At 27.1% G+C, this 13,898-nt stretch overlaps 1 protein-coding gene and 1 long non-coding RNA gene across 3 annotated transcripts; one reads left to right on the forward strand and one right to left on the reverse strand.

Annotated features, from left to right (window-relative positions):
* Positions 1 to 5,736: 5,736 nt before the first annotated feature.
* On the reverse strand, positions 5,737 to 10,614 carry LOC114125420 (uncharacterized). Of its 2 annotated transcripts, XR_007606325.1 has the most exons (5): positions 10,309 to 10,614; positions 9,982 to 10,165; positions 7,531 to 7,726; positions 7,079 to 7,355; positions 5,737 to 6,024 (listed from the first exon to the last, which is right to left on the reverse strand). It is a non-coding gene; the product is annotated as an uncharacterized LOC114125420 (long non-coding RNA). The 2 variants fall into 2 exon arrangements; XR_003592517.2 differs by having other exon boundaries at positions 9,982 to 10,614.
* A 1,037-nt stretch (positions 10,615 to 11,651) lies between these two features.
* On the forward strand, positions 11,652 to 12,743 carry LOC126552375 (putative nuclease HARBI1; the record flags this gene model as incomplete). The annotated part of the gene is made up of 2 exons (XM_050207068.1): positions 11,652 to 11,946; positions 12,175 to 12,743. Coding segments are annotated over 2 exons (864 nt in total), but the record flags the coding sequence as incomplete, so codon positions are not given.
* Positions 12,744 to 13,898: the final 1,155 nt, after the last annotated feature.

Here is a 13,898-nt window from a genome sequence, read left to right on the forward strand (position 1 = left end):
CCAACAACTGGAAATTATATCCTAGGCTGACAAATCATCTTCGTTCAGAATCGTTTTTCTTATACAATGATAACTATCATTGAATTCAAATTTAACACTCCTATAATATATAATAATGATCCATACGGCACCTAATGTACAGCAGAACTGTACCCACTTGCCCGCTTTTTTTTTTTAATTTTTTATATATTTATTATTATTATATATTATATATAATAATAATATACTAATTATTATTTTTTTATCGTTCTCGAATAAACACAGTAGTCGGCCGGTCGCCAACTACTACAGTAGTGGCCAGTGGCCGTGATTAAAACATCGCGGTGCTTGAGGATCGCAAAAACACCTAACAGCGCGTTCTCTCAGCCGTTGTATAGGTGCGTTTCACTTTTAGTGTGGCGTCCTCTTTACAGCGAGTTTCACGATGCTAGTTTATATAATATTTCACAAGTCTGTGATAGGGCCCTTTCAAGTGCCCCGGTTGGCAATAGAACCAAACATCCGCCTGCACCGGTGGTTGGCACTGCAGTTGTGCAGTTCAGCGGAAATGAACGGTCAGTCGACGGGGCTTCGTCGTGGTCAAAGCTGCGCCAATCGATCAACTCGCAGGCACGCGTGTCGGTCGCACTGTCACGTCGAAAAATCAATAATTGAGGCGAGCGTTGTTGTTATTATTGTTATTTGCAGTAACGCGCGCGATATGGAGCACACGTCTTGACGAAATAATCGTTGCCTTTAATATTCTCTATAATCGTGTACGTGTGTGTTATAGCGTGTATTTAATACTGTGTTCAACATTCAATACGACTTGATAGATGGGCACTGAAATAATACGATAACGAAAATCGCTACAAGGATTGTGTGTGTCGTAAATTGTAAATCGTGAAATTAAAATCAAGCCGTTTAAATGCACCGTTCTCATTTCTACTGTATACACGCAGTTGTACTAGTTGTATGTAAGTTAAGTATAATTACCTAATGTGTGATCAGCTTATAGGTCGTCTACATTATATAAGTTATAATATTATTATCTACATTTTTATTCTAGTATACACGATTTATGTTGTTCACTAAAAAGGTACACTTTCAGAAAACATTCAACACATAATGACCGGACTCCGATGCTTTCATGAATAAACACCGATGTTTTTAAGAATTAAAAGTTGATATTGTTCGATTGAATCAAATGATTAGCTGGATACTGGGTTTGTATTTGTTTCATTTTTAAATAACTTAAATAGTTATCAGTAATTATATTATTTAGAATGTCTTGTGTTATTATTTATTTATTTATTATTATAGGTTAAGTAGGAAATGGTAATCTAAAATTTTGGTTTTGCTCCAATATTTATTTATTTATAAAGCCGGATTCCCACAGCCAGTTCACTTGGTCAATATTTGGTGCTGGTAGTTACACTTGCCATTCCGTTGGATCGCCATACTTGTACAATTATTTGTCACTGGTAATGTTCCCGAGGATTGTCGATAAATGTGACGCAAGTCAAAAGAATAGCGACCAATATTACTTGAATTACTTGTCAAGTCTACTAGTCGTGTGAACACCGTTATAGTGCACTGGTAAAATGTACAATTATTGGCGTATTTGGCTAGTACACCTGTCGTGGAAATCCGGCTTAAGTAAAAAATAATATAACATAATTTTATTAAAAATATATTGTGTAGATTACACTTAACAGAGTTCAAGATAGGGAAAGCCACTGGAAATATTTATTTTGTCACAAGTAACACTATACATGATTGGCTATAGTTAATATATATAATTACTATGCAATTAAAAACCTAAAACATCCAAAATTTCTTATCAATATTCATAAAATTTTTGTTTATAGATTAAGTAAAATCTGTAGTTTTATATGCTATCTTTATGACTTCGTCTTCACTTTTCAACACATAATTTTTAAATATAGTTGACTTACAAAAAATAATTAATGTTTAAATAATTTTGATTGATTTCAGAAAATAAAATTGTTATTATGATTTGATGTAATTTTTGACTTGTATTTTATATTTTTTAGTCTAAACTTAAAAATGATTGTTAAAATCTGTATAGCTAATATTTCATTTAATGGAGTTTAAGAATGAGTAAATCCAATTGTATTTAATTTTTCATGGTTAATACAATTCTGAATTAGCAAGTTTATCATTATTATAAGTACAATAAAAAAGAGATGGTATAATACATAATAATAATGTGTTGTATATGTTTAAAACAAATTTAAAAATTGGCTTTTTATAACAACAGCAACAACAACAACAAAAAAATCATGAATATTCAATGTATAAAATAATAATAACAACAATATACTCGTACTATAACATATAGTCTATTATCATTCTTAGTCATTATAATTTGAATTAGCTAGTTGGCCTTTCTATTCTAAATTTAAAGAAAAGGAAGAAAAACAAAACATTTTAGGAATCTAGACATCGAAGGTTGCTTATTTTTTTCTTTCAATATAGGCTCAGTGGTGAAATTCAGTTTAGTTTCAAATAATTTTACTAAATAATTGATTAGAGACGTTGATAAATGATAAATAAATGTATTATTAGTTTTTACTAAAAATATTGTTTAAACATTTAATGAAGTCCAGTACCTAGGTTAGTAAAGGTCATTGTTTGAACACCATTTATAAAAATTAACAAAATTAAGTTGTAGATCTTTACAATCAGTTATAGAATAAATTATTTTGGATGTTTGATGCATATGCCATTTTCATTTATGATTTGTAATAACTTATAATACCAATGGCTATAATTAGTTTTAAATATTTAATTAGTATTAATAAAGCAATAAAAATAAAACATTGACACTGTGAAACTAATAAAATGTAATAATAATAAAAAAAATACTTTTTTTTATAGGTATTTATATTTACCTATTTAAATCACATAACAATATTATGAAAACTAAGAAAAAACAAAGTATATAATTTTTGGCTTAAAGCTACAATAGTTAAAAAATTATACTTTCAATCAAAAGGAATTATAATATTGCCATATTTTATATTTTATTGTTTAAAACTTTTAACATTTTTAGTTAGTTTTTTGTATTATTGAATATTAAAAATTAAACAGTATTTATTAATATATATAGATTATAGGTATTTACTGTAAAATCAAGAAACTACATTTAATGGATAAGTGTTGCCGATCAATGTCTGATTTTACACATTCAGATTTCATTTTTGGGATATTACCAGATTTTGGCCATTTTGAAATATACATTTTATCACAAATAGTAAGCTAACTTTCTGGTAAAACTGAGAATTTATTTTCAAATTCAAAATATCCAATAATCCACTAAGCAATAATAATAATTATACAGTGTACAGCGGGGTTTTTGTAATTACCTATATAATCATATGCAAAATACTAAATTTAAAAAATTAAATTATTTGTTACAGATGGAGTAAGGATGAATAAAGAGCACTTACTAAAGTTTAGAATCTAAACTGTCATATGGTCATTAAAAGTTGTCAGGGAAAAAGGTATTTTTCACTGTTAAAAGTTGTGCAAAATAAATAATAAGGTAAGTTAATAAGGTTAAAAGTCAATTTAGCCAAGTGTGAAACGTATGTGAGAATGTATTGATTTTGTGTTTGTTATTAGATTTTTTTCTGATGGTGCTATCTAAAGATCGACAATCAGGAAAAGTACTTAACACAAAGTCAAAAGCAAGATCACCTGGTAAAGTGTTCTCCAGATATTACAGATTGAATGGAATATAACCTATATTTGAGTCTGCAATATGATGAGTTTAACTAATGATATCATCTATAAAATAGCTAGGTAAGTAGGTAGTTAAAATAATAATTTATAGAAATAAATATATCTATAAATATCTTGGTGATCGCCACTATACAAAGGTTGAGAACCGCTGAACTAGAAGAGTCGCCGAAGAGGAAGCTTGTGAAATATTCGCTGCAGAAAAAATTTTCCAAGGTATTCGAAGATGACGACGACAAGTCTGAGAGGTTCTCAGGTAATTAATCAGCCGACATTTCGGAAGTGGGAGTTACATCCGATAGATACCGACTCATGAAATCTAGTATCATCGGATGTTACATCTATTTCTTGAATATCACTGTCACATGAATGCTATTAAGGGTGCTGCAAGGGTCAAACCAGCTGCATGGAATACTTGTTTACATATTTATATTTTATTAAATATAGTTAAGTAACAATGATCACTTTATGACATACTAGCCTCTGTATAACAAAGTAGGTATTCTAACTATACGAAAACATTTAGATAAATATAATTAAATTATATTCCATATTTTGTTTTTTGTTTAAAACTTTTAACATTTTTAGTTACTTGTCATCTTTATTTTATTTTATTTTGTTTTATTGAATAAGTATTAAAAATTAAAGAGTATATATTTATATATATAAGTATTTAGTATTTACTGTAAAATCGAGAAACTACATTTCATGGATAAGAAGTGCATGTCAATGTCTGATTTTGCACATTCAGATAAATCGGTTCAATAGTTCTAGCTCTACGTTGATTCCACCCTTCATTTATAATATATAAAGATTTAAGTACACACATACACACAAACACAAACAATTATAATACACACATCTACAATTCATTTGATCAACTATCATTCTTTGCACTGCGATATTAACATTGGCCGAAAACTGACAATTATTTACACATACTATAAAAAATATTCTTTCTTTGTTTTCTATCTTACATATTAAATATTTGTATTCTATTATTACTTAAGTATAATATTGAATGGTTCTACGTTGCATGTGTCTAAGTTAGAAAGAGTAAAAACCTGGAGTTAAATATCTGGACGGAAATAGCTGGATTTTAATAAATTAAATCCTTAAAATTTTGAGCTGTACGAAACTGGACTATAAAAATTTGGGATTGAACCATCATCCTTTGATTATTGTAGATAGTTTAATTGTGATCTTAACTGCCATTCTCAAAGGCTATTGGTTCTGTCCTAATTGTGTAATAGACGATATAAGTTTATTTTATTTTATAAGTACACTTATGTATTATATAGCAGGGATGGCCATGCTAACATAGTTGTGTTCACGGGCCACATATAAAAATACAATTATTCCGTGAGCCAAAATGTTTATGAATTAATTTTATATAATTTGATAATTTTTAATAAACGATTACCAAAAAATTTAAATTTATAATAATAGTAAGTATATTTAAATTTTATAAATAAGATGCTAGCATTGCTAGCTACAACTGACAATAATGATAGTAAGCCTCTTTATATAGCGTTTAATGTTATGTTTATATTTTCTTACGGAGTAAAAATAAATTATTAAAATTTATGTAATTTGTAGTATTATCATAAATTTATAAATAATATTAATAATTTAATATCTATATTAAATTTGTTTTGTAAATTGATATGTATTTTATCATATAAAATATAATATATATTTTGAAAATGTATTAAGTTAATTGCTACACCAGTATTTTTATGTTAAAACGTTTAGTTTTGGTACTAAAACACTCAATATTAATTTCAGTTTTGGAACTACTAATAAATGTAATGATACCACTGATAGTTTATATGTGGACATAGAATGAATGTTTTTGGCATGAACAGTGCTATGTCGCATGTTCTAGAGTTAACTATACCAGTAGTCTGCTCGTTTTAGCTCCAAAATGCAGTACCAAAACTATAGTTTATATTTTAAAAATAAATTAATTCATTCTTTTTCAGAAAACTATTTACAAAATGTTTATTCAAATTATTTAAAATTATTTTTATAATACTCAATCAATTTGTAAATAATCTTGTTATTTGGTTCAATAAGCTTCCAAGGGAATTGATAGAAACCATTGAATTATTGTATTATTATTTATTATACACACGTTTGTTTACCATTTTGGTGTGAGGACTAAAGTCTGCCAACACCAGAACTTCAGCTTTGAATGTCGACTTCATATGTGACACTGAGCTTCCACGTACGTCATCTCTACCAATCATAGAGTGTAAGGCATCTCGTCGTTTCCTTTTCGAGTTCACAAAACAACAAAAAAAAATTAGATAATTGATAAATACGGTTCTTTCCAATTAATATAATATTTATTGGTTAATAATTAAACGATTATTATTTAATACCTAACTAAATATCCTTAATATTCCTTCGGCATATACCATACTTTTTATAACTAATCATTACTTGATGACTTGATAAACACTTAAATATATATTTGGTCCAACAACCATATTCTTAAAATATACCTTTATTGCACCGTACATTATTGCATCATCATTTTTTAAGAGAGCATTAAACTATTTAAATTGTACATTACTCTTATGCTATTATGTAATATCACTCAATGTAGTTTTGATTGGAAAGTAATGATTTTTTGGTTATCGTTTATATAAACAAAATGAAGCACAAGGAGGTTATACTTAATAACATAGCCTAACTTAAATTTATCCAAAAATGTAGATTTGGGTTATTATGGTTTACCTAACAATTTAGAAATACCAGAATAAATTCTTCAATGTATTATTCAAACTTGAACATACTTAAGAGTAACTAGCACGGTCTTTGAAGATAGGATCGGGACATTTTGCAATTTAACAACTTTAGTCAATTCGATCGCTTAGAAAGGACATTTTAGTTGAGTTTTTTCCCGCTATTTTATTGGGCGTTTCAATCTGAACTTTATTGAGGTAATGTATAAAATTTTAAATATTTAAGCGGCAAACGAAAATTAAATATCACATTAAATAATTATTATCGTATTAAATATTATGTACCAAGCGTACTCAGCCCCAATTTTTCATTGAATGATGAAATCAAAAACTACTTATATGAGTTTTCATAGTTAAATCAAAAAAAAAAAAAAATTCAGAAAAATTATAAAATGTATAATTTACAAACATAATTTGAATAAAGTAATATTATACTAAGGTTAAATTATACTCTAAAAATAATTGTATCAGTTTTAATTGTTTGGTATGAAAATTGCATGATTTATTAACAAAGTTATATGTATGGCCACCCCTGCTATATAATATATGTAAGTACATATTAAATATAAAAAACTCACCAATTTTGTTTTTAAGATGTGTTGTTTGTTTTTTTTGTCTGTTATACAAATAGGACAGAACCAATAGCCTTTGAGAGCTGCATTTAAGGTCATTATTAAACTAACTACAGTACTCAAAGGCAGATGGTTCAATCCCAAATTATTATAGTCCAATTTAGTACAGTCCAGATTTTTCATGATTTCAAAATTTCAGTTAATTTCTGTCCAGATATTAAATTCCAGGTGTTTAAAGTGTCCTCAATTAAAAGCATGCACTGCAGAACCATTCCACAGGACACTAAAATAAGAAAAGCATACAATTAAAAATATATATGGATTTGGCTGTTAGAGTTCGTCAAATAGTAGTTCCACAAGCACACACGGATATTTTAGAACAATTTGAAGTACCTAGTTATAAATTATGTATCATACAATAGAATAGAACATAATGTTTTAATAATATTACGACTTACATATGTATTTTAGGTAGATATTGAAGAACCATATGACAGCATTGAGGAGCATAGTGGACAATATGTAACTGGTTATGTAACTGTTTTTCTGAAAAACTTCTTCAGTTATTAGGCTCACATGATATAGATACAATGAATTGGACAAAATGCATGTCTAAATGAAGCTTGAAAATTCTAGCAAATAATTTATTCAGAACTGTAAAAATATTGAAAAAACATTTTAAAGAAATTCATAAAGCAAATTTATGCAATGAACCAAACATTTTTAAAAAATTAACAAATATTGTAAAATTATTTATTTCACATTTCATTAAGGTAAACTGTAATAGCACATATTACATATTCATCATTTTTGAGAAGAGCATTTAAACTATTTAAATTGTGCATTACTCTTATGATATTATGTGATATCACTCATTTTAGTTTTGAATGGAAAGTAACGATTTTTTGTTATCGTGTATATGAACAAAATCAAACACAAGAAGATTATACATAACAACATAACCTAATCATAATTTGTCCAAAAATTTAGATATGCGATATTACAGTTTACATTTAATAAAATTTCAGAAAAATTATATTATGTATAATTTACAGTTGAAAAGGGGTGTTTTCATTAGAAAAATAGAAGTTTCTATCTCTATAGAACACTCCTTGAATAAATAAGATATTTCAAGAATTTAAAAATACGATTTTAAAATAAATTCAAAAATTCCAAATTTTGAATTACTGCTTTATTGAAGAAAAAACGGCATGATCATACTTGGCGAATCGCCCTGTATGTTTAAGAATATAAAACCATAAATAGATCAGTTGTAATTTATATGCATATATTGAAATAGAAATTATATTAATACTTCCTAAATAGTAAATTTATAATCTTGTTTTCACAAACATATTTGTTAGTGGTTAGTATAATATCATATTGTTGTAATTGTAGATGTTTTAAGAATTGTTTCTTTCAAATTAAATATATCCAACTTATTTTGTTTTATTGATTGCAATAAAAATTCAAAATTACCTGTGTTTAGTTGTTCCAAAAATTATGTACCTAAAGCCAATGGGAAATTCATTTTGGGATTCATTTAAAAATTAATTTTGTTATTTATGAAAATCATTTTGATTCTGATGATATAGAACGACAAGTGATTAAAAAAGATCATAATCAAAATGTTTTATTTTAAAGTTGGGAATTTGTGGATATAGTTGAACATGACTATGCCAAAGCAGAAATCATTGATTGTTTAATATATTATTTAACAGGTAGGTAACATTATATAAAAATACCACTGAGTATATTATATATTAATTGTGAGGATAAACAGTAAGAATATATTTTTTTAATATTTTTATTTATTAGCTTTCTACAATAATTTTGTATAGGTTACCTAACCTACTTCAACAATTATGAAAACTATTGATTTATTATACATAAAATAATAACATACCTACTTAAAAATTGTATCTACATCAAATATTTATAAATTTTTTTACAAATAGTATTAGTACTACATTACTATACTCACTATTTGCATTGGTTAAATTTAATGTAAGTCTATGATTCAAATGATATTTCAGGTTATTTATGTAAACAATTGATGTATTATACATAACACTTAAGTTTGTAAGACATAATTTATACCTCATCAAAGACATTCACAACAAATTCAAGCAGCTTTAATTAATCTAAAATCCACGGACGATTAATACATCCAAGTATAACTTTTTACTATATATTCAAAAATATTGTAACTCACCTTATGTTTTTTATTAGATTTTAGAAGAGATATTGAGTGAACACAAATCAAGTTTACCATGTTCTAAACATGCCACAGATATAATTTCTTTTGTAGATATAAATTACATACATATCAGAATAAGACAGGTTTCCCAACAAGTAAATCATAAAAATAAAAAATTGAATCACAATAAAAAAAAATTACTAAGTTATATTCAACATAGGTAGTACATAGAAGGTATCCAACCTATATTGTAAGTCTGTAAATACTATAATTATAAAATATGTAATATGGTTACCTAATTATTAAAATAAATCATTAAAATCAATTTATTTATTTATTTATTAACTTATAGTTAATTATTAATTGGTGTCTTGGTGACCAGGTTTTATTTTTGAATTTGTAACATTCTTGCCACCCTGCAGTCATGCCATTACTCAATAAGCGATGCTAAGTAAGTTGGTAAATAGTAAAATTCAGAGAGTTGGAACAGAGGTGCTATGAAAATAACGGATTAAATAAATACTAAAATGTCCTTTGTAAGCGAACACAATGATAAATAAAGAGTCGACCTTATCTTCTAAAACCGTGCTAAATAGCCTCAACAGAAAAATTATAGACAAACAGTTAAAGCAAGAAATAAAAAAAAAGAAGAAAAAATTTACAACATAATTATAATAATTTGTATTAATAATAAATTAAAATTACCAACCTTTTGAACTTTCACTCGAATATTTCGATTCATGCACACACAGCGCACACTTGCGCACAGCTAATGTAATTAATCTTATTAGTGTTCTTAGTCATTCTATACTTAAGCTCTTTAGCAGAATTTTGCAAACTGTTGACGTCTAAGTAGACTATTTTATCAATTGTCACGCGAGAGCAAATACGAACTGGAACACAGCGATTAGCAAATGAAGCCATGACCGGTAAAGCGATAAATGGAAATTCTAATAGTTTCATGAATGGTAATAAATGTATTGATAAAAAGCAAGCCGGCAGCAATTTCCTGCGTATCACAAAGTTGCTGACATACCTTTTTATTTTGTCATGAAAAAGATCCAAATCGCTAATAATTATAATACGTAATAACTGATTTTAAATAACACGTTCAACAGTCGACGGCTTCTCCACATCATAAACATTTCCCTAGTCACCGGTGACTACTGCCCAGTAAGGCAGTACACGTTGTTAAAAAACACACTTTGACACTTCATACTTTGACAGATCATAATATTTGGACTGGCGAATGGCGATGAGATAACGTATTGAAAATTATTGTAGGCGATCAGATACTGTCTCAATAATCTTTGAATGTTATGGTTTTGTTTATTTTTTAGAGTCGCCATTTATTTAAAATAATAGTATTTATCCGTCATTATCATTATCAGTTATCAGTTTATCATTATACCGTATGGTCGTCCAAACATAGATGACGTATTATATTAAAGATAAATTTAAATAATTTATATTGTTTATGTCTATGTTTATTATGAGTTAAATAATAATATATGCGCTGCCCAAAAGAGGATAATATTGATAATAATTATTAATTAATATTAAGTACTTTAATGGATAAAATTTACAATTCAAGTTAAAATCATTTTTTAGATTTTGACTTAATGGTTTATTAATGCGTTAAATATTTTTTAAAAATGTATCTAAAAAAAAGAAATTATGATGTACAATAGTACCTATGTTTAATAACGCATATCATAATACATAATGATATAACACATTAAGGGCCGGTTTTTCAATTGACTTTAACTGGCAGTTAGTAGAATTTAACTGCCGGTTAAATGTATGTCTCAGTTAAACTGTTTATCAAACCTGGATTAAGCTAACTGAAAGGCTTAACTAGCAGTTAAGCTAATCGCTAATATTTCCTGCAGTTAAACCATTAACTGCAGGTAACACTACATATAGGTAAATAGTTGTTTTTCTGATAAAAAAAAATCAGACTACAAAATATATGTAAATTTGAAATTTTCTACTCTCGTTATTTTTTTTATACTCGTAGTTTATACTCACCAATCACCACGGAACTCATCATGGACCATTCTATACTCTTTGAAGATGACGATAATGAACTTAACGAGTACGTAAACTATGTTCGAAGACCTTATACTATAAGATGTAGGATCGATCATTTTAATAAATGGGATGATTACGATTTTAAAGTCCGATTTCGATTATCTAAAGAGACGGTTATTGAAGTTTTAAATAGGTATTATAAAACATTCCATTTCATCAAACTCGGATAGGTGTGTTATTATTTATATTTATATTATACCCGATTGCAAGTATATGTTTAGCCACGAAATAAGGTATTATTCGTGGGCTAAGCATAATATATTTATTTAACAATGATTTATAATTTTGAACAGGAATCATGCTGTAACTCCGGCTCAAAAACTATTATTAACTTTACGGTTTTATGCCACGGGGAGCTATTTAATTAGTGCAGGTGACTGTATTGGAGTTAGCAAATCATCAGCATGCCTCATAGTTCGAGATGTAAGCCTGACTATAGCTAACCTTCGTAAAGAATATGTTCGAATGCCAGATAATGATTTTGAAATTAGGCAGTTACAAAAAGATTTTTATAAAACAGCGAAATTTCTATTAGTTATTAGGGCTATAGATTGCACCCATGTGAAAATTCAAAGTCCTGGTAAGTTGTGATGAATATTATACTCGTATGTAGGTATAATAATGTAGTTACCTATTATAATAATATAATGGTTGATTTGGATTTGTGATTATTTAAACATCTACACTAAAAAAAATGGCATATCAAATGTTAAAACATATTATATAATTTTTAACAATCCAAATAAACTAGTTTTAATTTTTATAAATAAACATGTTAAAAAAAAAAAAAATGAATCATTTATTTAAGGTGGCCCAAATGCTGAGTATTTTCGTAATCGAAAGGGGTGGTTCTCATTCAATGTCCAAACAGTGGTATCTTCAAAACTAAAAATTATGGACATAGTTGTACGCTGGTCTGGTTCAACCCACGATTCAACTATATTCTCCAACTCAAAAATATACCAAGACTTACATTTTACAAAGAAATGGGGCAATAGTTTAATTGTTGCAGACTATGGGTATGCCAATACAGATCATGTTGTGACCCCATTTCTTAATCCACAGCTTGGGCCAGAAAATGTTTACAATGAATCACAGATAAGAACTAGAAATCTAGTAGAGCGCACATATGGTGTTTGGAAACGTCGCTTTCCTATATTGTCCCTTGGACTGAGATTCCAAGCACATAAGATGCAATCAGTTATTATTGCATGTTCAGTTCTTCATAACATAGCAATTGACAAAAATGATCAAATACCATATGATAATTCAGTAATCCAATTACCAGAAGATGTTTTACAGAATATACCTATAATTCAAAATAATCAGACTAATGCTAGATCTCGATTATTGAATGAGTATTTTTCACAACTGTAACTTTAAGGTATTATAATAACAGTAATAATATACGATTAAGATAAAATAATAAATAACTATTTATATTCATTAAAAACTTATACTAATAAACTAATCATTATTTAAATTTGATAACAAAAAAATAAATCAATAGTAGCTAATAAAAAAAATTGAAAGATACTATATTTTTTAATACATAATTAAATAACAAAAAAATTAAAACTAAAAATAATAAAAAAGTTTGTTTACATCTTAATTATATATTATATATTTATGAAACTAACTATTTAATAATAAACTTTATTATTTAACCTATTATTTGTTATTATTAACAAATGTAAAATAATTAAAATGTAATATTACAAAAATATAATTTAAGATTAAAAAACAATGTTTTAAGTTTATTCATATATATTATTATATTTTCATTTAGAAGAATTGGCATATTCATTTTGAATAATTAACATACGTAGCTAATGTTCTGCTTTCATATGTTTAATCTTCAAATCATGGATTTCTTTTGATAGCAAAAGTTCTTGTCTCACTAATTCCTCATGCAATGCAACTTAACTTTTTTTTTCTTCTGTTAGTTCTACTATTTTTTGACTAGCCGATGAGTAACATATTTTTTATTTTTCAATGAAGGATCTGGTAATAATGGGAATAAACAGAAAAATGAGACAGGAAAAGAGGTAAGAAATATAAAATAGACTTGAGTGAATCACTGTTCAGAATGTAAAATAAGGAGGAATTTAGGTTGTGGCGGATTTGAGGGAGGCATTGAAATGAAATTTGGACTTTTTTTTAATTGATTATTTACAATGGACAAATATTGAACAATGGATTATAATATGATCCCCTTTAATTAGCTTCAGATCAAACACTGCACAAAAGTAAGTGGTTAGTGAATTGTGTACGTAAGGTATTAAGGTATAAAAACTTAGTGTTGTATTTATAGTTAATGCATAAGATTAAGTATTGCTTAACATATTTATGATAATTTAAAAGTAATGAAATAATAACAAAAGCAATGCTTAAGGTAGGTCTCGACCAACTTTAATTTAAATAATACATTTTCTTTTCTTAAGCCAAAGTCTCGTTTATGAATCTCATTTGAGTCAAACACATAAAAGTATAAACATTACATTCATTTTTAAAATTTAGAAAAAATATAAT

This window comes from Aphis gossypii, chromosome X (genome assembly GCF_020184175.1).
Source record: "Aphis gossypii isolate Hap1 chromosome X, ASM2018417v2, whole genome shotgun sequence".
NCBI lineage: Eukaryota > Metazoa > Arthropoda > Insecta > Hemiptera > Aphididae > Aphis > Aphis gossypii.